The sequence below is a fragment of the Sardina pilchardus genome, chromosome 12 (genome assembly GCF_963854185.1).
Source record: "Sardina pilchardus chromosome 12, fSarPil1.1, whole genome shotgun sequence".
NCBI classification, from domain to species: Eukaryota; Metazoa; Chordata; class Actinopteri; order Clupeiformes; family Clupeidae; genus Sardina; species Sardina pilchardus.
In genome coordinates, this window is record NC_085005.1 from 19954570 (window position 1) to 19980249 (window position 25680).

Sequence of the window (25680 nt, forward strand, 5' to 3'; positions counted from 1 at the left end):
GATCTATGTGATGCGACTCCTTTTATGTCTTCCCTTTTATCCACCTCGTAGCTATTATCCATCCATCTCACCTGTCTCACGGGCACAAGTTCAGCATTTGGCTCCAAATCTCTTCAGCACAAACTAAAGAGCCGTGTTAAATGTTAACCAGCCTCTGTTAAAAAAATGGTGGCTGTGACATTTTGATTACACTTGGCAACAGAGTGTTGCACGTCACAGAGACTTTCAATTTATCACACTCCTGATGAGAAAAGAGAGGCGAGCTTTTGTTTGTTGGTAGAGCCATTGCTGTTATCCATCTCAGCTGTCTGAGAGTACCACAAGTTAACGTTTGGCCCGCTGTGTCTTCAACCAAATTAAAGTGACATTAAAGCTAGCCGTCTCCTGCCAAACATGGCGCCTAATTTTGCCAAATGTGTCAATAAAAGATATGTGGTGATTAAATCTGTGATGAAATGTGCGCCATAAGAGCATCTGGTAACTGAATACATGTGAGTGTGAACATACTGCAACACCCAGACTTCATCACTCTTGTGTGTTTGACTCACATTTGAACCCGTTCCAGAGGGGCGAGGCCACAGACTAGGGGGATTCTGGGACTTTGTTGTTGTTGTTGACGAAAGGTGCTGCTCAGAGTGTCTGCTTACCTCAGGAACAACAGCCTCAGTCATTGTCTCCACGTGTGAGTGAGGGACCGTCTCTGTTGTTTACGCGGGGCGCTATCACAGTACGTGCATATGCCACAGGGCTGTGTGTGTGTGTGTGTGTGTCTGTGTGTCTGCCTGTGTCTGTGTGTGTGTAGGAATCTTTTTGACGATGGACAATGCCCCGATTGTGCTGGCGCATCAATGAGAAAGGCACTGATTGAGCGCAGCGGCCTCAATTTCAGTCTCTTACATACTGTAGGCACACACACACACACACACATATGCGCGCACACAGAGAGAGACATAGCTCTGCTGTCATGCTAACCACAGGCCACAACAGCACCTCTTTCTGTGTCTGTAAGCTGGTGAATAGTTATGGGTCATGGTACCAGGTTGAAGTTCAGGTTGAGTTGGCGTCTATTTTCACTACCACTGTGACCCTGTTAGTCAGTGGGGTCAAGGGGTTAGATAACGTCGGAACCAAATTCTTGTTTTTTTTTCTGCAGTTGAGTAGGATGTCCATTTGAAAGCAGGATTTTAGGCAACAGACTTCAATCTCTCTACATCTTCAGTAGAACGCCAGCTGATGTTTTTTTCCTCCTTCTCTTCTCTTTCAGCATGACGGAACTAGAGAAGGAGATCAACAACCTGCGTAGCGGCTTGAAGAGTGTGGAAAATGTGAGTTCTCGCTGCAGTGTTTGTTCCTCTGTTCCGCCGTGACCTTGAGGAATCCCCCACCCACACCTCTCTCGCTCTGTGTTTTTTCTGTCCTCCCTCTCAAAGGGAGTCTTTTATCCTTCATCTCCAGCTGCCTTTTGGATAGTCGGTTCGTCACCTACTTGAAATTACAAAGTGACATCCAACTCTGTAGCCTACTTCCCGTGGTTCTGTAATTCAAAGCATCTCTATTAGCATAGCTGTTTTTTTTATATAGTGTTGTCCAAGCTAGTGTTTACAACAACAGTGCATTCAGGGTAATTGCATTATCATTACAGGGTAATGTCACATAATTAAACAAATAGCAAAGAGTTTTCTTGCTTTCACATACTCACACAGTTGGCCCAAATTTAAACACTTGGCATAAATTAGCGGCTTGAGACCGTTTTTAGCTGACCCACTGCTGTTTCTGCCGAGGACATTTCTCATGGCATTAAAAATCAGGAAATAGATTTCGCATATAGGTATTGAGCAAGCTCCAGTTAAGACTTCAGACTTTGCCCACCATCTGAATTGGGCACTCACACACACACACACACACACACACACACACACACTCACACACACTCACACACACTCACTCACTCACACACACACACACACACACACACACACACACACACACACATAGTCTTTCCCCTCATCCCCTGCGTGTGTTTCCCCTTCAGGAGCTGGAGTTCCAGAGGAAGCGTCCGCAGGAGTACGGGGACAAGTTTGTGTCCGTGGTCAGCCAGTTCATCACCGTGGCCAGCTTCAGTTTCTCCGACGTGGAGGACTCTCTCCACGAGGCCAGAGACCTGGTAAGTCCTGTGTGTGTATGTGTGTGTGAGTGTGAGGAAAAAGAAGAGCACTCAGAGAGCGTAGACTTCCACCTAGCGAAAACATAACCGCCTTCTGGATCCAGACGGTGATCCGGATCACTCCCAATGGCTTCTTCCTTGGGCCATTTCAGGACCTTTCCTGAAAAGTTCATCGAAATCCATGCCTAACATTTTGAGTTATCTTGCTGAGAGCGAGAGAGCGAGAGAGCGAGAGAGAGAGAGAGAGAGAGAGAACATGTCTGAGAGCAGGCACGCTGAGGTGTTGAGTGAAGGGAACAGCACGCGCACCTCTGGTTCCCTTGAAGGCCCCAGCTGTTGAAACAGCCCGCGGCCGTCGCCCTCTGCCATGGCGTGCTGGGTGCAGAAGCTTGACCCTTGACCTTCACTGCGTGTGCTTCCGAAGGGGGCGACCTTGCCGCTTTTATTGGACCCCAGAGGCCCCAAAGAGGCAAGCCTTGGGGGCAAAGAACAAGGGGACAACTGCTTACAACCACAGTCTCACCACTACCACTAAACTAGAAACTAATTAGAAAAGCACTCAGAACGCAAACCTCCACCAGAATTTAATAGTGTCTTCCTTGGGTCATGAAGACCTTTCCTGAAAATGTCATCTAAATCCATCCATAACGTTTTGAGTTATCTTGTGAACAAACAGACAGACAAACAAACAAACAAACCCTGATGAAAACATAACATCCTTGGCGGAGGTAACTACATAGTACAACTACTCCTGTACTATGATATAGGGAACTATTCAGTGGAACTACTGTTACAATTGCACTGTACTAATTATTATTACTAGAAATCACTAACTTTGCCTGCTATGGGTGCTACAGTAAATATGGGTGCACTGCATAGGGAATGTTAACTACACTTGTGTAACTACTTTATGCTAACTGCAAATACTTAGAGAACAGTTTATTAGCTACTGTTACCACAAAGAATGACTACATAGAGACCAACATACTGTTGAGCTCATATCTTATCAGAGTTTGGAGTCTGCTGTGTTTTCAGTGGAAAGACCATCATATGTTATAAACTAGTTCCAGTTGTAGTTTCCAAGTGATTGTGACTAAACTGCTTACCTGGCAGAGCATTGATCGATGGTCATCGTTAATTTCCTGGGTCTTTTGACAGTCTTATAGGAGTTCGATGGACTGAAACATAACTACGAGCATGAGCAAAGTCTTTATGAGCATATTTACAGCGCTCATACAATACAGTTGAACCTGCGCCCAGACGAAGGGCTGCGATTCCAACTGAAGGTCACGCTCTTCACGGCCCATTAGTGCTGTCTGAACCAGGCCCCGCTCCCCCTAGTATACTATGGAGAGTGATGGAGAGACAGACAGACAGGGAGACGGAGAGAGAGAGAGAAACGGGGGAAGTAGAGAAGGGGGAAAAAATGCCTCCTTGGCTGAGTGGAGCGCGGCCCACGCTGAGAGCGCGTTCCATATGGCAGTGATAAACGCACATCAAAGGCATCGTGGGACAGCCAGGCCTCCGACCCCCACCCTCCGCCAACCCCTACCGTGAGGCGGCACGAGGCTGAGATGGTGCCTTGCTGAAACCCCTCGGCTCCTCATGTACCCCCCCCTTAGTCCCCCCTTTGCTCCTACTCCCATGTTTGGGCTGTAATCAGTTGCCAGTGAAACGTGGGTTAACGAGGACACCCGTGGACTGGCTACCGGCGCCCGAGGTTTGTCCGTGCGTGACAAGGTTAATCTACAGCAGCTCCCGGCGGCTGTGCCGTTTTTTTTACGTGCCCATAGTTTCCCTCTCTCGCCTTTTCATCTAGATCTGTTTCTGACGCTCTCTACCTGCGTTAACTAGCACCCTCGCGTCTTTAAAAACACCGCGGCTGTTTTATTGAGCCTACCGTGTACTGAGTGTTTTGCTGTGTGTGTGTTTGTTTTGTTGTTTACAGTCGCTGTGTGTCCCTGTTGGACATCCTGTACTTTTGGCCCATTAAATGTGACACCAGGTAGCACTCAGGAGTCCAGAGACTATAAAATTCTAATAGAGGAAATATTTTACATTTCCACACTTTTGCAAAGTTTGTTGTGACAATACACACAGAAGAAGAATGGAAAAGTACGACGCTTCCTGTGGAAACTCAACAGTGTTAAAAAAAAATGTCTAACATACCTTCACAGTCCTTCTCAGACCTGATCTCTTCCCCTCCTTTGATCTTTTGCCCTGCCTCAGTATGTGCGGGCGGTGAAGCATTTTGGCGAGGAGGATGGCAAGATGCAGCCCGATGAGTTCTTCGGCATCTTCGACCAGTTCCTGCAGGCCTTTGGCGAGGCGCGGCAGGAGAACGAGAACATGCGGCGCCGCAAGGAAGAGGAGGAGCGCAGGTCACGCATGGAGGCTCAGGTAGGCTACTGTACCTGTGGCACTTCGCATTCGCTCATTCAGCCTCTAGTACCGCCATTTCACCGACTGTTAGCCGCGGCTTATACGTTGATTTTGCAAGATTTCTTCAACTATGAGGTTTATACACGGGGACAGTTAATATGGTATTGTTTCTTTTCATTTGCATAAAACACTGCTCTGCGCCTTATACACAATGTGGCTTATACAGGGGAAATGACTACAGAGGCTCTGATCAGAGGCTACTTTTAGCATTGTACCGTTACACATTTCTACATCATACACACACACACTCGTATACTTCTACACAGATCTACAGACACTGACACAAATACAGTCATGTCCTCACACACACACGTAGAGCCCTTTTTCTAAAAAGATACATACAGTACACACACCCACTGAGAGAGATGCATACAAATAGAATACAAAAGTACATGCATACACACACACACACTTGTATGTACTTCTACACAGATCTACAGACACTGACACAAATACAGTCATGTCCTCACACACACGTAGAGTTTTATGAAAAGGTACATACTACACACACCCACTAAGAGATACAAAACAAAAGTACATGCATACGCACACACTCTCTCTTTTCACGCGTACCACCCTTGGTATCTTGGCAGAGGTGCACGTAAACAGAGTTGTTAGCACATCACTCTCCCACTGACTACTGCAACAACAGCAGGTAACCCCAGACAAGCCTAATGGCCCCTGGCATCGACTCTCCCACTCACGCCCTGTTTCTAAGCCTCCGTGCAGGCGTCGGACGTGTTTAAACAGCGGAGCTGGGTTGTTGACTTAAAGCAATGCTGCCAGGTGGGCATGTTCCAAACCTTACTAATGCCATCCGTAGCCTGGCACGACTTGCATCCCATGCCCAGTTCAAAAGCGGGCATGTGAGAGACACATGCAAAAAAGCATCGTCGAGCCAAAGCGGCCATTACGCGATCACTGGGCCGCCTCGTCGGTTGAGAGACTAATTAAAACAAAAGGCCTTCAGCTGCTTTTTGAAACCTTCCAGTCTGTCATGTCGAGAGTAAATAGTTTGCAGACAGACCTTGTTATGCAAATCGTGAGGGTATTCTACCCAGTGTCACGAAAAGGAACAAAATGAGGACAGTCCGTCACAACGCTATTAAAGCTAATAACAAACAGGATGTTGGTTTTTTTTTTTTTTTCACTGAACATCAAGGCATTCTTCTGACTGAATGAACTATGTGCAAAGCAAGATTATTGTTGTTGTCAGCATTTTCGCAGTGTGTTCAATAAACTTTTCTCTTCTTTTTTTCTTTCTTTCTTTCTTTTTATCCTCAGATGAAGGAACAGCGGGACAAGGAACGGAAGGCGCGGAAGGCCAAGGAGAGCGGCGGCGACGACGGCGGCGGCGAATTCGACGACCTGGTGTCGGCGCTGCGCTCGGGCGAGGTCTTCGACAAGGACCTGTCCAAGATGAAGCGCAACCGCCGGCGGATCAACAGCCAGTCCTCAGAGACGACCCGAGAGCGCCCGGTTACCAAACTCAACTTCTAAACAACGCCTCAAAACTGCACCCAGAATTCAACCACCACCACCACCAACACAACAACACAGCCCCCCCCCCCCCCAGCCCGGCCCTCTTCTACCACCAAACTCAGTCTTCCCTTCTGCTTCTTCACCACTCCAACCTGCTCTGTGTTTATTTGGACAGTGCTGCCACCTGGTGGATGCCATGGAAAGTACACATAAATGTGTCACTCCTTTTGGACAGGATGTCTCAGGATTTCCACTGAAAACAGGGAGTGCTTTGTGTCAGTGCCCGGCGACAGAGCAGACCGAGAACATGAATATATATACAAACATATTCTCTTGAGGTCGAGTCAGAACTGTGTCCGACTTCACCCTTCTGTGACTTTTTGGCAGGGTTAAAAAAAAAAAAAAAAAAAAAAAACAAGAAGAAAGCGGTATGGCCATCTGTTTACAAGATGGCCACCCCCAGAGAACCTCACCGTTTTTATTCGATGCAGGTCTTCCTTTGAGAAGATTAAGATTGATTATTACCGTGCTGGCGCACCAAGAAGGGCTGCTGGTTTTCTGGCCTGAAGATAATGCGGTCAAATTCGATTTGACCAGAACACTTAACAGGAGACGTGTGCATACACAACCACACACACATACACACACACACACACACACACATACACACAGATGTTCATGGACCATGACTTTAGGAAGCGGTTTTCCGGTCTGGACCTCGAGGGACGGAGCTGGCGCTAGAACTTTAGCATACAATGGTTCGATTAGTGGTTCCCTCTAAAGAACACTGAACACATATTACTACAAGGAAAGGACATAGCAATGGCACACTTTATGCATCAAACATTTTTTTCTACATAGGCTAGTTACAAATGTAAACTGAGAAAAGGAAAAAAAAAAACCTATAGAAGTGCCCAGATATGGGATTGACTTTGCAAAAAATGAACCTTTTATATATTGATTTTTGTTTGTTTTAGTACTAATGTTAATGTCAACTAAGGCTCTGGTTTACTGTAGAATGGACATGTAAGAGTTGTGTATGACCCATACGAGGGCATCCGTGGAGGCTCGGAGTTCCTACATTACTGGACCTCAATTTGATTATGGTTGTGTTTTTTTTTTTTTTTTTGCTGGGCACGATGGCCAAAGTGGGTTCCAGTGTAAAGGACTCTACTGTATGTGTCCAGTATTGCCGGAGTCTGTGTCACATACAAAAAGGTTAAAAATTACTGCAAAATGTAGACTTATTTAAAATACAGAATACGTATGTTAACCAAATCAATGCAATACTCCTCCATCAGTTCTCTCATATGCCATGGTTGCCCCCCCCCACCCCCACCCCCCCGGTCCTCTCTCTCCTCCATCTAGATTAATTGTGTAAAAAAAAGGTTTCTTTAACAATGTGAGAGAATCTCCATTGGACTTTTGTAATTTAAAATGGCCTTCCATGATAAAAATGGGTCTGACACAAATAAACTGCAGAAAGCTCTATGAATGTTTTGGTGTTTTGTTGTTGTTGTTGAGGAGGACCACCCCCCTGAACATTTTATAATGACCTCTAGAAACTACACTGGTGTAGTGACTTTGGTATTTGACATGAACATGAAAGCAATGACCCCAAGTGTACATGAAACGCTGCCCTCTGCTGGTAGTTTAGTTACAGTGCTGTGGTTTACAGCTGACTCGCTGGACTGCTTTGGTTTCATTGATAACTGAATCATAGGGTGCCTCTCATGCAGCGTTTATACGTCCTCCCTCGCTCCTCGGGCCTCGATCCTCACTGATCTACATAAAGAAAGATAGGAGAAGGTGATAGACTATCCCATTGTTGCCGCCCCATCATCATTTATGTAGATCAGTGAGGATCGAGGCCCGAGGAGCGAGGGAGGACGTATAAACACTGGATGAGAGGCAACTCCAGTCTCTTCCCTCACAGACTCACACACTTTGATGTGCGTTCCCGCGAACTTCGTGAGGGCTTATAGGGCTGTCCCACTACAAAATCTTGAAGTGCATAAGTGCTCACTCACACCTTTCTGTGCCCTTTCTGTAAGTCAGCATCTATGCAGACTTTACTCAAAGGAATAAGCAACAATTCATAGTGTTATGATGCGAAACAAAGTGTTACACAAAGTCTGACTGGAAGCTTGAAAAAAACATCAGTTAAACATCAGTAAACAACTGCCATAAAACGAAAACATTTGCAACACTTTGTGGTGTTGTCAATTTAATTATCAGTCACAGGTGCTGTCCCATTCCTGTTAATAGCATTTTGAACTTTAACAGCCTCGCAAACTTGATCACTTATTAACGGATGTCATTTAAGGCTTCAGGGCTCAGACCTTGAGGATGAAATTGGGATTCAGCCAATGCTCGTTATTACAAAGCAGGTATGACATTTCACCTACAAGCACATACTGTATTATGCAAATGTACAATTTTATTAGATCCATAGGTCCTGTGTCTGGAACTATCACGTCAACAGATTAGTCTTACTGAGTACCAACACCGGAACAGAGGCAGCCCTGAGGTGTGTTCAAATTTGGTAAACACATTTAAAGTGGTATATGCTGTGTAAAAAAATCGAATTGTTTTATTTAAACAGCGACCCATAGTTCACTGTTTCCACAAACCCTTGAAATGACTTATCATGCAGATGAAAAACTGTTTGAAAACATTCACAAGCGTTTGCCATGTTCAACACAAGTCTGGTCTGGATCATATCTGCCATTAGTATCAGATCTGGGCTAGATCCATTCTGGAGGCACACGAAAGAAAACATCCCACCCAGAAATGTAATTTACAACTTCTTCATTCCAGACAGCAGAACATTGTTGTGAAGTGTGCCATCAATCTGGATTAGTTTGGTGAATTTTGTAGATTTTTATGTCCTGTTCTCTTTGTCAGAGCAGACTTTCCGATGAAATTGCCAAAGACTCTGTAACTGACTAATGATTGATTTGATATGAATTGTCACCGCTCCATCGTGCTCCATGATCCAATCCACCGATTTCGCTGTGTGACTGCGTCTGAAGCGGCGGCTCATCTGAGAAGGAATCCTTGGCTTAGGTCATCGTCGCTCTCCTGCACGAAGCTTGCCACGCCACTGTAGTGTGCGCGACCTCCGACCTCAACCACCACGGCCTTGAAGTCCCCACATGTGGTTTCCTAGGGGACGTGACAAACCAGGAGACAGGAGTAAGGCTGGTATCTACACATAAAAGCAACACATGTATTCCTACAATAGCTTACAATGTGTGGTGATGTGTAGCAATGTACAAAGTGTATAATAATATGGTATTTGTCTTTGGTTATTATAAAATGTTTTAAAGCAATTATTGCACTAATAGTTTGTAGTAATTCTTTATTAGAAACTATTATTACACCAACACTACAACTAACGGTCAATCGGGTCATTCTCATCAAAGATGATAAGATGGTGTGATCTGTTATCTGGTTATATTAGAGGGTAGATAGTTTGCTTAGGTAAAAGGATAACCATGTGAGGTACAAATAGATGTAGCCATTATGGGAGGTCTTCTCATTCAATAGGAGGGTTTCCAATATACAAAATGCAACACCTTGTTCTGTGTGCAACTGAACATTGGGTTCCCATGGTACCTGAACAGCTTTGCCAGTGAAGATGGATCCTGTCGCTCCACTCTTGAAGGTCCTGCTCTGGTTGAGCTGGATCAAGCCTTTGTGGAACTGAAGAGCAATACGGGCCGTCACTCCAGACCCTGTGGGACTCCGGTCAACCTGGACGCCATCAAGATGTCAGAGGAGACGATTGTATAAATTGTCAGAGAAACTGAGGAAGCCTTGGTTATCTCAGTAGTTGATTGATTCAGTCCAGAATGAAGCTTTGGATCTAATCCCTGCTGGAATTTAGTCTTGTGGATTTTGATGTCTCATCTGTTTACTTTTTACACAGCAGAAATGTTACTCCTATAGAGAACTGAGGCCTTCATGTCCTAGCTAAATGATCTGGAGATGCTCCCAAATCAGTTGAATACTTGATGAATTCACCCTCACCAACCTGTGCATCAGCGAACACACACATGTTTGCTGTTGGCTCATCACAGAAGCGGTCTTTGCCATCGGTGAGGATGGTTCCATACAGGAAGGACAGATCCTCATGCACAGGATGCCTTAGTTTCACCTGGACAGAAGAATGCTCACAATTTCATATCATGTAGCATTTTATACTCAAAATCCAAAATAGGTGTTATGTAATCTCTTTTACCTGAGACTTGACAGCATTGGTCACTGCAGTGGCTGCATCCACTAGGTCTCTTGTCCTTGACGTGCTGACATCAAGTCCAAACCTTTCAGCGCTGACGAAAGCATAAAAAGCCCCTCCGTAGCTTATGTCCATTGTAACTTCACCGTGTCCAGGTACAGTGACTTTCACATCTGAAATCATAACACAGGAACATGCTGTCTGTCTTTTTCACTAAGGGCCCGTTTCCTTTCATATTAACGGTCTTGTGTCTAACATGTCAACAAACAGACTAATGGTTTATGTAGGCCTGTATACCATATTATCTTCCCCTTTGTTGTCTCATTTATTTGTGTGAATATTTTACCCGTTGCAAAAGCAAAAGCTGGGACGCTGTGAAACCTCACTGCTCCGGTCTTGCCATCAGAATACTCCACGAAGGCCTTGACCAGGCCGCACGGACAGTGGATGTTCACCTGGGTTTCCGGAGCACTGCGTGTTTTCACGAGGGCGTAATCCACCGCGAACCGGCCGAGCGCAATGACTGCGTGCCCGCACATAGTGCTGTACCCTTCGTTGTGCATAAAGAGAACCCCCAGGTCTGCTTCGGGGATCTCGCTTTGAACCAGCAGGGCACCGTACATGTCATAGTGACCACGGGGCTCGAACATCAGCACCTTTCTCAGGTGGTCCAGATGTTCTCGCACGAAGCGTCGCTTGGACAGCACAGTCTCGCCCTCGACCTTGGGGTATCCACTCGTGATGATGCGCAGCGGCTCTCCTCCCGTGTGCATGTCCACTACAGACAACACAGGTCCATCATGAGGTGGAAGACGTGGCAAGTCCATTCTCTGGCTGCAAAAAAAAAAAAAAATAAGTTATGATAAATCTACAATAAATGATTTCTGTATGCGCCAGATGCAGATGGTATGGAATATCAAGCAGCTCGATCTATCTATAATTGCTATCTGCTTGAGAAGCCATTGCATGCACAAACATCAAATAAACCAATTGTGTGCGCTAAAGCTGATGGCCGTACGCTTTAGGCAAAATGTAGTGGTTGCAGAATGACAAGCGAATGCAAGTAAGTAAACAGAAGTGGACTGCAAGAAACAAATGAGACAAACCAATTGTATGAGCATTATAGGCCCACTTACCCCTTATGTTCTCCAAAGATTGCAGACGCTACCTTTCTATTATTAGTCTCTAAAAACTGTACTTTGTCCTGTGAACGAGTTGAAAGTATGCATGATCTGACGGAAGTCCTCAACTTTTTCTCGCCAATAGGGAGCGCTTTTCCCAAAGTTAGCCGCGGCTGCCCCTCTGTGCTCTCACTCCGCTGGTCGACACTGCCGCCTCTCGACCCGGAGCAGTGTGAGCAGGACCTCGCAGTTTGGAACTGCAGGTACATTGAGTCATCTTCATTGATATGTTTCAACTATCAGAACATGTTTTCAGATTAAGTCATAGTTGAATAATGAACATTTAACGAATCTTAGCGCTGCTCTCGTCTGCCCTAAAAAGCACACCAAAAACAATGTTTTATTTTGTTTTGTTTTATTTCATGAAAGCCTATCGATATTTAAGACAACACGTGTAATTTCCCCTACAAATAAACGTACATATTTTAAATGTTTTGTTGAGTTACGTAGTGAATTTCCCCCCAATAAGTTCAATGGCATTGTGCCTCGTGTAGTATATGACATGTAGATGTAACCTTAACCTACTGTAGTAAGATATGTGAGCGGTCAGATGTAGAGCAAGCTATTTAAAGACACATACTATAAAGATGTTTTAGAGCGTGGTGCCATCCTTTACCTTATTTTCATGTACAGCTCTCTGTGCTTCAGTCATTTGATGACCTCTTACTCAGATAATTACTCGGTTCCAGATTGTAATTTCTCCCTGAATATGAGGGAGTAGATATGCCTACTCGATGTGGGTGTAATGTTGACAACACTCCTTTACACAAATGCAATATTATAATTTAATGCTTCTTGATTTCTAAAAATAAATAAATTAATACATCTGTCACACAATCATGACCAGGTTAATTTACGCGCCTTCACCAAATTGACACACTGCCATTTTCAGGATTGTACCCCTACGTTACTATGTAGAATTAAATCCTAAACACAAGGTCAAACTCATTCAGTGACCTCCTGATAACAATTGCAATTAGCACATGTCCTCTAAAAACTTTCTCCAAGTTATGTCATTCATTCTGGCGACAGGCGACAGGCATGGTGTGTTGCGCTCCTGCGCTCCGACTCCGAGGGGGCGTTCTAGAAGTTGGTAGAGGGTGGAGTTTGATGCCAATACAGTGGAGTCATACTCACAACCCGTTGTTTCTCCACTTACCTCGGAAACTCAAAATCTGGTTCCCGAACTTTTCGAATCTTTCATCGCCACTTCATGTAAGTTGCTCTCTTGCATTTCTTACGAGCCAAAACCTATGTTTGCAAACTAAGGTGAGCTCGCGTACTGTAGGTGCATCTCTCAGATGACAAGTAGCTGGATAGTGTGCATTGTGTCATTCTACTGTAGGCTGTGTCATTACGCGTATTTATAATGGTTTATAGTACACTTCAATTTAAAATGTTAGCTGTTTGCCCCAACTGCCCATTCACTGTTTTGTATGTCAGGTCTAAATAATGAGTGCGTGCGTCCTTGTCTCTTCTCTTGTGACATTCTACACTGGCATTGTAGAATTTATTAGAGTGATCCTGTTGCACATTGTAGTGCAACACCCTCGCGCAGTTCGTGTCACCTCACCACGCCAAATGTTGATCATTCTTTGTATAGCCTATACACACGATCTCCATGTGTCCAAGTTCAAAACCAAGTTCAAGATCTTCCCTTAATGCTGCAACATGGTAGTGTTTGTATTGTATTAAACTTCAAATGGGAGAGTCACGAAGCAGAGCTAAGTCGTAGCTTATTAATAATGCCATGCCTAATAGTTTCTGAAGATGTACTGTATGTAATCTATAGTCTTGATTGTTTATCCAGTTGTGGAGGAGATTGGGCAATGTCGTCCTTACCAGACAGTGCTTTGTTTCTGCAGGTCTTTGTGTGGGTTTGATGACTAAATGTTTGGATTCCTCTCCAACACACCTGATCAATCATGACCTCACCCTGAATCTCTGCTCACCACCACACCTTACAGGTAAGATAACAAGGCTGGTAGTGGTAGGACTGTCAAAGAAACTTTGTATACTCTCTATAGAAGGGCAGTGCTGAATCTGAGCTGACAATATGACTGCATAAAGACTAGAGCATGTTCCCTGACATCTGTCTCAGCCACACTTAAATCAGGTTCATTACCTCCGCCAAGCAGGTTATGTTTTCATCAGGGTTTGTTTGTTTGGTTGTTTGCATGTTTGTTTGTTTGTTTGTTTGTTTGTCTGTTAGCAAGATAACTCAAAAAGTTGTGGATGGATTTCGATTACATTTTCAGGGAAGGTGGTTACATCCAGGAGGTGGTTATGTTTTCGCTTGGCGGAGGTCTGCGCTCTTGGAGTGCTTTTCTAGTTACAAACTGCTTTTTCATGTTTACCCAGTGGCCTCTGTCTATTACAACTCCGCTGTTGATTTAATTGTAACACTGCTAGCTAGTCATAGTAGATACAATGATCTTCCATAGGAGTAACGTATATGTGCTGTATTATAAGGCCATGTCTGTTGCAAGCCTGCTCCTACCTGTATTGTGGCCTACAAACTATCAGTCCTTACTGTACCCATACCCTAAAGAAGAATATGTAGCAGAATTGGCGTCTTATTACATGTCAGATTGAGAGAGTGATTCAATTGCGAGAGCTTTCTGGAGAACCAACTCATTTGAACCTGACCACAGTGCTTTATCTGACTGGTCTAGCTGTCTGAATATAAAGCACCGCAAAAAAATAAAGACCCAATAAACCTGTGTCTAAGAACCGGCAAACGGATAGGCAACCAACTTCCTACCAAAAATAAATAATAGCACCCCCCCCTCCTCTTATGCTCTTAGTCGGTGCTGTCATCTGATACCGTTACGGTCGTCTGAAAAAGGGGACACACGCGCGGCGGGCTGGAAAGAGAGAGCGTGTGATCTTTCCAGCCACAGCGAGCGTGACCGACCGGCCGCAGAGGCGACACACTTGAAATATTACCCGTGCTCCGTTGCACAATTCTTAACAAGGGCCTGTGAGATGTGTTAAAGACTGCCCTGTGAGGACTGTCTAATTGGAGGGGTCCTTGGCAGGTCAACACGTGTGTTTTTGAGGAGGCGAGAGTGGTGGTAGTGCATTTAAGGCTGTGATTTTATATCGTAAAGCAGGCTATAGGCAGTGCAGGCTCTCCAGTGATACCACAGATCACTTTGTGGGGAAATTCAGTCTGTCACTCGGCCATAGATCAATTGCGTTTTGTCCTATTTTCAGGCACCCCAGATTCCAGACAGGCCTCTCTCTCCTGTGTGTGTGTCCGTGTGTGTGTGTGTGTGTGTGTGTGTGTGTCCGTGTGTGTGTGTGTGTGTATATTCCTGTGCCAGTCGGCTGGCAGCAGTGGTGTGTGCTGGACTCTATGGTGTGGCCGCCAGGTGCTTTTTGGTTCTGACCGGGGGTCTCCCCGGGCTTTTGCTTTTTTTCTGTAACTGCTGTCTCAGAATACGGTCGTGCAACAGGTGTGTGTGGTTGTGTGTGTGTGTGTGTGTGTGTGTGTGTGTGTGTGTGTGTGCGCTCGCGTATGTCTCTCTAGTGTTTGCTCACTCTGGAATGTGTAAGGCCTTGACCTTTTCCTGAAGGTCACACACCTCCGTGTTACAGTAGTTAACCTTGCTGCAGAGTAAAGCTCTGGAGCGCTAGTGAAAGTATCTCGCAAACAACTGTGGCTTTACTCACTGTACGCCGGCCCACGGAGTCATCAGGTCTGTGCGTGCTCTGCACATGTAAATTGGAATGTGTTTGTTTGTGTGTGTGTGTGTGACACTGTGTGTGTGTGTGTGTGTGTGTGTGTGTGTGTGTGTGTGTGAGAGAGTGTGTGTGAGTGTGTGTGTGAGAGAGAGACTGTGTATTTAAGCTAATATGTCTGATAAGCTGCAAGTAATTACACATTAATAAGCTTAGTTTGCATGTGTCTATGACTCTCCTCACCCATAGGTCAGACTCGTGCTTTGACTTGCACACACATACACACACACACACACACACACACACACACTCACACACACATCACCGTAATGAGTAATGTGCTTTCCGAGCACAGGCCCCACACAACAACATTACATATCGCTGTTGCTGGGCGGCGATGGGTCAGTCACATGCAGGAGGATGCAGACAAACCTTCTTACTTCAGCTTTGTGTTCTGTGGCTTCCACTTGGTGGGAATTGGTGGGACTTTCTTGTATAGAATGTGCTAAGCCTCTTTGAAGCCCCCCCCCCCTGAGTCTGTATGCAATGGCTCACACCGTATGCCCTGTACTGACTATTAAACCATGGCCGTATTAAGACCTTCCATGAAGGATTAAATTTTTCTTGTGGTGTTTAAGCTACACTGCAAATTAACTCAGCTGAGACCATTGTTACATGCACCGCCATCACGTGATTAGAGAGGCCCTACCAAACTATTCATTTTTGGGGGGTATGAATGTGCACATGTGTATGTGAGTCGCACTTCATGTGTGTGAGAGAGAGAGAGAGAGAGAGAGAGAGAGAGGCCCTTGTGTCCACTTTGATTGTTTGGATGTTGGAAGTCCATCCCTCATGATGGTTGTGCTGTTTTGCCTTCGCTATTGATCTATTACTTTTTGAAAATGAGGTTATGATGTGCACGCTGTAAATAATTGTTGACATATTGACTTATGACCATTTTTCTTTCATCCGTCATGTGGCAAAGGAAATTGATTTGACAATAGATAAAAAATGGCACATTTTATTTCATATCTGAGTAACCTTTTCCATCATTATGAATCAGAGATATCAGACAGACATCTTGGCTGAAGATGAAGCTCTTGAAAGGCCATCTTGCATTAGCTGCATGTTGCCCTGTCCATCCTGTCCCCCCTCACACAAACACAAGCGTATTATGTGGACATAGACTTACTTGCTTACCAAATAAGTGAGCAAACCTTGTTCTTCGTTATGCCTTCAAGAATGAGATAGTAAGTGAACATGGCTTCTGTTAGAAAACAAAATATCCAAACTTTAGACAAAACTTTTGACGCAAAGTTATTTGAGTCATTAATTGCATGAATATGTTTATTGTCACACAATATAGGAGCTGTACTGTTTAACACCTATGTGTATATAACATCGATAAGATATAAGTAATTTGTAAGATATAAGTATATAAGATATAAGTAATGTGGCTTCCTAAAGTCTCTCCATCCTTGTGCTACCCTGCTGAAGTGGAGCAGATCCTGGTTAAATATTGAGAATAGCGTCATGGCTGCATGCCTCTTCCTACTGTGGGCTTGGGGACTTCCCTGGGACAGCAGGGGAGGATAAAGCAGCAGGAGTGTGGAGTGGAGACAGAGAGACAATCAGAGCTCTCAGATGACACCATTCAGACAGGACACAGCCATCGACTCACATACTGTACACACTCTCTCTCTCTCTCTCTCTCTCTCTCTCTCTCTCTCTCTCTATCTCTATCTATCTGTCTGTCTGTCTGTCTGTCTATCTATATCTATCTTATATCTTTCTCTCTCTCATTCACTCACTTACTCACTCACTCACTCACTTAGTCTCTCTCCCTCACATGCACACACACACACACACACACACACACACACATAGAGAGAGAAAGGTCATTTCTGAAAGGTCAGTGTGCTGTTCAGTACCGGTGCCGATCCTAGTTGTGTGCTCAAAAGTGACCTCTCTGTTTGACCTCCTATCCATCTTTTGCTCCTCACAGAGATCCACCATGATGCTGCTAGGGGTCCCCTGTTGAGTGCACCCCCCCACACACACACCACCCCTTATCCCTCTCTAGGGAGCCATGGCATCAGGAAGGAACCACGAGGACGACTCCGCTATGGAAGAGGGGGCTGTTCCTCTAGACATCGACGATGTCCACATGCTTTTGCAAGGTGAGTGCCTCTCATGTCATATCATAGTTAGCTGTTCTATAGATTTAAAGGGGCAGGATTGCAACTGGAAAAAAAAGCAACGTTTTGTTAAAAGCTTTGAAGCGATCAGCTACTCTGTTTGGGCCATGTGTGGACTGCGGGTGCTCATATGCAGCACTGGCTTTGTACTGTAGATTGGAAATAAAATGGTTCAGGCAGAACTATACAGTAATTCGAGCAAATCAACATGATATCTCTAGAGCCCAGGGGGCTTGTGGTATTATGCGATTGTCAGTTTAACTCAGATATCCATAACCTATCACCAGAATGGCGGACTAAGCGTTTAATTGTGTTTATAAAAGAACTCTAAATGAAGTTATCCAGATGTAATAAGTTTCTCGTGAGCCGGTACTTCCACTGATGATACGCGATAAAATCCATGTTCTTCACCAGACTTAAACAGTGCAGTAAAAGATCTGAAGGTGCGTGCTGTGGAAAAACAAACAAACAAACAAACAAACAAGTCTGCATAAGAGCATCATGTGATTGGACACAACTGTGCACTGTACATACCCCGATCATTCCAAAGCTCTTATGCATTTTGGCACGTATGCCCACTTGCTAAATTGAATTTTTCGGTGGGGTAATCGGGGAGGCTGGCCTCTGCATGCGGACTGATTAAGGTCAACACTTCCTGCATGGTGCCATGACTCCACTGCTGCATAAAAAAAAATGCCCGTAAGTTCTCCCAACATGAAGCTGAACTCATCCATGTTAATGACTTTAATATATAATCCAATACTCCCAGTTAAACCTGACGTGGAGACAGGGACAGGGTACAGAGTACAGGGAGAATCTCAAGGGCACAGATTGCTTGATTTATTTGCTTGGGTAGCTGGTAAAGTATGCGAGTGTGTGTGTGTGTGTGTGTGTGTGTGCGCGCCTCGTGTAACGTGTGAGCCGTTGATTCATTGCCAAGCGGGTAAAACAAACTCAGCCCTGGGTGGGTGTGGCTGTCTGGGCGCTGGGTAGTCGGTGACTGCGGGGGAAAAAACACTCTCTTGAGCTCTACCAGTATTTTCCTCTCTGGTGTCCAAGTCCCTCGTAGATTTCTCTCTCATGGCGTCACTACTGTGCATGGCGGTGGGTCCCTCTGACTGCCAATACTGTCCATCTACTGTACAATACATCAGAAGTGCTGAGGCTCTTGGATATGGATTCACAATCCTTAATGATAGGACATCAGTGGAACTTTCTATTGAAGGAGAAACAGTTCTCAGTTAATAGTATATTTGTGACTTTTTTTGGACTGTTTTTTCAGCAGGTGTTTTTATTTCGAAATGACTTGCGCCACAGACACACATTTTCATCCGTGCTGGTGTATCCTTCTGGTGTCTTGTTTCACTGGGGTGCAGCACTGTCAGGTTGTTGTCAGTGCCGTATATCTCTATATCCCTACATACGGTTCTGGATGTTGGTAGAACTCATAGAGCTGACTGCCCCAGAGTTGGTGGCAGTAACCTCATGACATCTCATCTCAACATTCTCTTCTAGCACACACATCAACTGTAATACCTGTTTGTTGACTGTTGACTGTGACTTGATAAGCTATGTGTCTGTGTGAGTGAATGTGTGTGTGTGTAAATGAGTTTGCATGCGTGTGTGTGTGTGTGTGTGTGTGTGTGTGTGTGTGTGTGTGTGTGTGTGCGTGCATGTGTCAGCCCTTTAGCTGGTGAGAGCTCTCTTCAGGCTGCTCTGCTGCTTCCTGCTGAGCCTGAATTCCAGAGCTCCTCTGTGTGTCCGAGAGGCTCCTCTTGTAGCCTGATGTACGTAACATGGCTTTTTATGTTGTCCACCCCCATGTCTGTTAAACCCATCTGTGTGTGTGTGTGTGTGTGTGTGTGTGTGTGTGTGTGTGTGTGTGTGTGTGTGTGTGTGTGTGTGTGTGTGTGTACCCGCTCGACTCGGCCAAGACACACTTTGCTCATTAGGGCATGGTTGCCAGGTTGAATTGTTTGCTATGACAACTGTGTGTGTGTGTGTGTGTGTGTGTGTGTGTGTGTGTGTGTGTGTGTGTGTGTCTGTGTGTGTGTGTGTGTGTGTGTGTGTGTGTGTGTGTGTGTGTGTGTGTGTGTGTGTTTGTAGCCGGCAGTACATCTTAAGTCACACTTTGAACTGATGCATCATCCTACTGCCTCCTCAACACTGAAGCACCCCATTAAGTTCATACCTTATTCACATCAGCAGTGACTTGGCTTGACCACTGGACTGTCCAAACAAGTCCACAAATCTCCCACACTCTCACTGGACAGGCATAGACTAACGATGCAGAAGATTCACATTTTCAACACTGCATTGTCCTTTCACCCTGTTTCATAGTCTCTGTCATACACACCTGCACACACACACACACACACACACACACACACACACACACACACACACACACACACACACACACACACACACACACACACACACACACGCACACGCACACACACAAACACACACACACACACTGTTGGGGGTAAGTCTCTGTTTTAAGACTAAGAAGCCAAGGACGGGTCACCTTTAAGGAAGTGGAAAGACCATGCGCAGTAGAGTGCAACATGCCTGGATATGGAAGAAGATGGGCACCAATCCAACAGCACGACGTTATTTAGCTTCTAATGGCTTCCCTTTTGAGGTCTTATCTACACTGGTGCCAAGGCATTCAGACTAATGATCGTATGTGTTGACATGTCAGGATTTAGGTCCATGTGCGGGAGTTTTGATCAGATCCGCTTAGATTTAATTTGCAAAGGTCATTTTGTTTGGGAAATGACCTAAATGGTGTATTTTTGGGGCCTGAACCAAAACAACTATTACCATTACAGGATATGACGCATGTTTTTGTAAAAACATATTTTTCACTCTCAAGATGGAGCCAAATCCTGAGGGTTTGTTTTTTATGTGTGTCGTTATGTACAGTATATGGACACATCGGAAATGCATTGTTTGCGACTTTGTCGGTAGTTTAGACTGAAGTAGTTATCTCTATCCATGTGCTTACAGTGGCCAGCTATGTTGCTGCTCAGATTATCTGTCCTTACATCCTGACTGTTATGCCACGGCTCCCTGTGGAGATGGCAAGGGTGGGTCTGTGTGTTTCTCACACCCTTTGGATGGAGCCTGTTTCTGCCTGCCCAGTTCCCTTGTCCAAACAGGCACTGTTGCGTGGGTGTGTGCACTGTGCAATGTTCTCTGCACAAGGTGTTCTCCAACAATGAAGACTCCACCTACACCTGTGGACAAACACGGATGAAGGAATGAATGGAGGGAAAGAAGAAAACAAGGAAGGAAGGAACAAAGGAAAGAAGGGATGAAGGGATGAATGAAACGACTCAATTCATTTCCATGTAATTAATTTACATGGTGACATCAACAGTCAATATACATTGTCTCAAAGCACTTTACAGAGCACAATGCCTAATCACTGAATGAATGAATGGATGGATGGATGGATGGATGGATGGATGGATGGATGGATGAATGAATGAATGAATGAATGAATGAATGAATGAATGAATGAATGAATGAATTCAATTCAATTCAATTCAATTCAATTCAATTCAATTCAATTCAATTCAATTCAATTCAATTCAATTCAATTCAATTCAATTCAATTCAATCCAATCCAATTTATATAGTGCAATTCAAAATGCATATTGTCCCAGAGCACTTTACAGAGCAGGAGGCCCAAACCCTGAATTAATGAATGGTTGGATGAATTTGTGAATGGATGAATGACTCATATTGAGAGCATTTGATTTGTCCAGACAAATATTGGCAGAGTGACTGATGTTGAGTGGCCAAAAGCATTCTGTGGTCCACAGAGTTAATACAGTGACAACTGGGTCCCTCCCAAATGAAGTATTTATGCCGCTCTTGAACCATAACATCAACATGAAACCAGAGGGCTCGTAACTTTTAGCCTCATGACGGCCTGCCTGAAAGCTTTATGACGAGACGAGGACTTCCCACATCCAAACTTGTGGTTGTTTTGGGTTTTTCAGAAAGATTAAATGTTTGCCTGTCCACTTTCATCATGAGAGAAATTATAGTCTTTGACATCAACCGTACGGCCAAGGCAGCAACGGACTTCTCTGTGCTGTGATGTCACTGTTTCCATGACGAGAGGCCAAGTCTTCTGTCATTAGAACTTCCTGCATGGGTCTGGTTTAGTAGCCTATGGGCCCCTATAACCACCACTCTCCCTGATCAGCACTTTTAGAGGCAAAGTGCTGAACCATGCAAAGTACTCCACATGCATTGGGCATTCACACCTTAAAGTTGTAGTCTTTGTTTACAAAACAATCACATTTGTTTTAGTCAAATTCAGTTATTTTATTCTAAATGTCCTCTAGGTGTCCATTTGTGTTTGTGTGCTTGGAAGACTCAGATTTTTACACTCACTCAGTCCAAACTCACTGTGTGTTCACTGTGTGCTGTGTGTGTCCACTAATTCATGGATTGGGATAAATGCAGAGACCACATTTCCCTCACGGGATCAAAAGAGTATACTTTTTTACTTACTTTAGAAGTGATGGATGCATATGATTGGCTGATGAGTTCAAAATATAAAAAAAAACATGGCAAGGAACCTACCATATATCCCACATGATACACATGAATGCACCTATATTTGGCTGCACCATTAATTGACTTTTAATCAGAATTGCACTATTTTGAACTAAAGCAATTACCAAATCACAGAGGCTGCAATTAATTGTGCTGGTCACATAGCAATTAGATGTTTTCCCCAAATAGTGCAGCTGTAAGCTAAATAATGGACTCCATTGCACCCCTTACCCCTCTCTCTCTCTCTCACTCTCTCTCTCTCTCTCTCTCTCTCTCTCTCTCTCTCTCTCTCTCTCTCTCTCTCTTAATTTTTTCCCCTTTTGATCCATTCTTAATTTAGAGTTTTTTCTGTATAAAATGCTAACTGTATGAATTTGCTGTTGGTTTGTTTGCTATTGGTTTTGTAGACCAATAAAGAATATTTTAAAATCTCAAAAAATCTCTCTCTCTCTCTCTCTCTCTCTCTCTCTTTCTCTCTCTCTCTTTCTATCTCTCTCTCTCTCTCTCTCTGTGCTCTGTGTGCTCTATGCATGGCCCCTCTGCAGTCCTCTGGAGTCCGCTTGAGTCCCACAGAGGAGTGGAATTAAATTAGCGTCCTGCAAGAGCCAGCACCCACTATCCTTTTAATAGCGCGGCCGGGCGTCGACGCCAGCGGTCTCAGATGAAGCACACGTAGGGTCCCTGTCCTGCTGACGCTCAGCTCCCACGTGTCCCCAGAGTCCGGCAGGCAAGGGGTGGGGGGTGGGGGGGGCATCGCTCGGACGGGGGGGTACACCAGGGCTACCTAGTGAAGGGCTACCAGGGGGCATATTTGTGGTGATTTTCAGGCAAGGGTGGCACCAAAAAGAAATGGAGTTTCAGAGAGCCTCTTTTAAAACAGGGACTATGTGCTGCACAGACTCGGGTAAGTTGATCTGGGTGGTCACGGGTGATCTTTCTTTGGTGCAGAACATGAAGTTATAGTTATGAATGACAGAAGCCGTTGCTGATTGGGTGACCCGTGTTTTATGAGAATGGAAGTTTGAAAGGACAAGGCTGTTTATGGGCGGTATCAAAAACTGTTGTCACTAACATCACAGCACTCCTTGTGATATATAACTGAATACCTACTTGTGCTTTTGGTTTTCTCACTTAAAAGTGAACCTAACTTTGGGTAGCAATAGCCGACTGCATGGCAGCAGTTGACTACGTTGTGGTCAGATCCAGCCTTGTACAAACATGTGTTTTTCTGTCCATCCACAGTGGAACAGGAACAGATCCAGAAGAGGACCTTCACCAACTGGATCAATGCCCAGCTTTCCAAGGTATGTGAGATGTACCCCCAACAGAGACCTGTGTGTGTGTGTGCGTGTGTGCGTGTGCGTGTGCGAGCAAGTCTGTGTGTGTGTGTGTGTGTGTGTGTGTGTGTGTGTGTGTGTGTGTGTGTGCGTCTAAAGTGTGTGTGTGTGTGACTGAGTGAGTGAGTAAGTGCATGCGTGCCTGCCTGCCTGCATGCATGTGTGAATGCAGGTGTGTGAAAGATGAGAGAGTGTGAATCAAGGTGAGAGGTCATTGGATCGTTGATGTTGTAGATGACATGATCAAGTATTAGTAAATATAGTCTTAATAATGTTGTTGTTTTGGTTAGATCAACAGTATATGTTCATACTGTACAGGCAGTTCATAGTTCTTAATCACTGCTGTTATATTAATTATTCATTTATTCATGCATTTAGCTGATGTTTTATCCAAAGCGAGTGACAGATACCATTTGAAGGGTCCAATGCGGGCAGCTGGGAATCGTATGCATGACTTTTTTGACTACTGCATGCTAGTCAAGTTTCTTTGCCACTGTACTACCACTGCTGCCAGTTCTGTCTATAAAACCAGCTTACAGAAGAAAATCTCAAGTCATTTCCCCCGTTTGCTCTCTCACATGTGCTTATAGCATCACACTGCCATTCAATAGCACAACACACCTCACTCGGAACTCCCCCCGACAGCCCCCCCCCCACACCCCCCGGGGTCTCTGTGTCACATAAAGCAAACCTGTCCTGATGTAGCGTCTGAGAGAGGCACAGAGGAGCTGACTCACACTAGCCATTCCCGAGCCTGGGAGACGCAGTTCTTTATACCCCCTGGCACCGCGCCCCAGTGGGTATGACGACTAGAGGCACTGGAGGGGCAGTATTTATAGTAGGCAGGCCGAAGAACACTCTGCTGGGTGTGTGTGTGTGTGTGTGTGTGTGTGTGTGTGGGGGGGGGGGGGTGCAACCTGAGCCATCAGTGCCCTTCCACCTCCATCCACACCCCTTTCAAATCAGGCCGACTTCACGCCCCCCTCACAGACGTGCTAACCTGTGTTGAGCTGCAGGCGTTTATCCCTTTAGTGTACCCACCCGGTGAGGAGAGAGGAGGGTGAGAGGTTGTCATTAGGAAATGAACACAGATATTTCATTGTGGGAAGATTTGAACCAACCTCTGCCATGGCCACTGTTCCTGTGAGGGGTATTTAGTCAAACGAACCCATTTGACTTACTAGGCAATTTCAATACAAAAGGTTGTCTATTGATGAATGTCACTTGGATTAGTTTTAAGAGCAGAAAACATTGCCGTACGTCTCTGTTTTGGAATGGATATTATGTTCAGCATCCAAGAGGTGCATCTACTCCATGAAAAGCATGTTTTAGCAATATACCTTTTTGCTTCTAAATAACTATTGTGTTTTTTACAATAGCAGGACCTCCCTATAAAGGCAAAAGATCTTAAGCAGTAAGCTAAAGTATCTTCCCTTTAGCGAGCGGCTAAACAAAGCCAGATACCTTAGCTCAACTTCAGCACCCTAAAACAAAGGGACATAAGTAACCATAGCCTACCTCGGGAGTTAGTTTTTCTTAGGCCCTTGCGAGTTACTGTTAAAATAACCCCTTAATTTAACATTTAAAATTTCTCCACATGATAAAGGAGGTCTTGAATATCCCAGTTAGCAGTGCCTTTGGCCTTTTGTTCAGTATGTGATTGGTTGTTGTGTTCGTTTCCTCTTTGGTCCTCTCCAGAGGACACCACCCACCGTGGTCCAGGACCTGTTCACAGACCTGCAGGACGGCATGCGGCTCCTGGACCTCCTGGAGGTGATGAGCGGTCAGCGGATGGTGAGTCAGAATCCTTGGGACCAAAACTCACCGCTGTCCAAAAAAGGCCCAAGCTGTACAAACTAATGCCACTTCTTCTATGATCCTAGATGAACTGAAGGAGACTGCACACTCTTTCTCCGATGCCAGTAATTTATTAAAACAACATTTTGGCCTAAAGCCTTTGTCAAGTTTTGCAAAGCTTGAACCAGGCTTCAGGCCGAAACATTGTTTTAATATAATGCTGTGCGTTGTTTTAAATGCTGTGCGTTGGTTTCTGTTTCTAAAAAGACTTCTATGATAACATTATAACGCTGACTGTACCTCTCTCTCTCTCTCTCTCTCTCTCTCTCTCTCTCTCTCTCTGTTTCTCTGTTTCACTTTACAAACACAAACACACACTTGTTGGTGGTGGTGGTGTTGTTAGTGGTTGCAGATCTCTTTCTTGATTTGACTTTGTTTTTCTACACAGAAACGAGAGAGGGGCCATGGTGTTTTTCAACACAGAGGAAACATTGAGACAGCATTGAAGTTCTTAAAGACTAAATCGGTAAGACACACAAAATCAATAAAATACTTCTTATGTTAAAAC

The 25680-nt window shown here is 44.8% G+C and overlaps 3 protein-coding genes across 5 annotated transcripts in view; 2 read left to right on the top strand and 1 right to left on the bottom strand.

Annotated features, from left to right (window-relative positions):
* Positions 1-7577, top strand: part of daam1b (dishevelled associated activator of morphogenesis 1b) — an 86873-nt gene extending 79296 nt beyond the window's left edge. For all 3 annotated transcript variants that reach the window (XM_062550876.1, XM_062550875.1, XM_062550877.1), the window contains 4 exons: positions 1265-1325; positions 2033-2164; positions 4394-4564; positions 5891-7577. In XM_062550876.1, the coding sequence (XP_062406860.1) occupies positions 1265-1325; positions 2033-2164; positions 4394-4564; positions 5891-6106 (580 nt within the window). In that variant the 3' untranslated portion in view covers positions 6107-7577. The remainder of the gene's footprint in view (positions 1-1264; positions 1326-2032; positions 2165-4393; positions 4565-5890) is intronic.
* A 707-nt stretch (positions 7578-8284) lies between these two features.
* Positions 8285-11596, bottom strand: LOC134098427 (trans-L-3-hydroxyproline dehydratase). The gene is made up of 6 exons (XM_062551473.1): positions 11468-11596; positions 10678-11165; positions 10335-10504; positions 10128-10250; positions 9710-9847; positions 8285-9256 (listed from the first exon to the last, which is right to left on the bottom strand). The coding sequence occupies exons 2-6, from the start codon at positions 11156-11158 to the stop codon at positions 9131-9133; spliced, it is 1038 nt and encodes a 345-aa protein (XP_062407457.1). The 5' UTR covers positions 11159-11165; positions 11468-11596; the 3' UTR covers positions 8285-9130.
* A 1085-nt stretch (positions 11597-12681) lies between these two features.
* Positions 12682-25680, top strand: part of LOC134097384 (nesprin-2) — a 135044-nt gene continuing 122045 nt past the window's right edge. The window contains exons 1-6 of the mRNA XM_062550267.1: positions 12682-12727; positions 13378-13479; positions 17205-17379; positions 23221-23282; positions 25014-25109; positions 25561-25638. Of these exons, the coding sequence (XP_062406251.1) occupies positions 17289-17379; positions 23221-23282; positions 25014-25109; positions 25561-25638 (327 nt within the window). The 5' untranslated portion in view covers positions 12682-12727; positions 13378-13479; positions 17205-17288. The remainder of the gene's footprint in view (positions 12728-13377; positions 13480-17204; positions 17380-23220; positions 23283-25013; positions 25110-25560; positions 25639-25680) is intronic.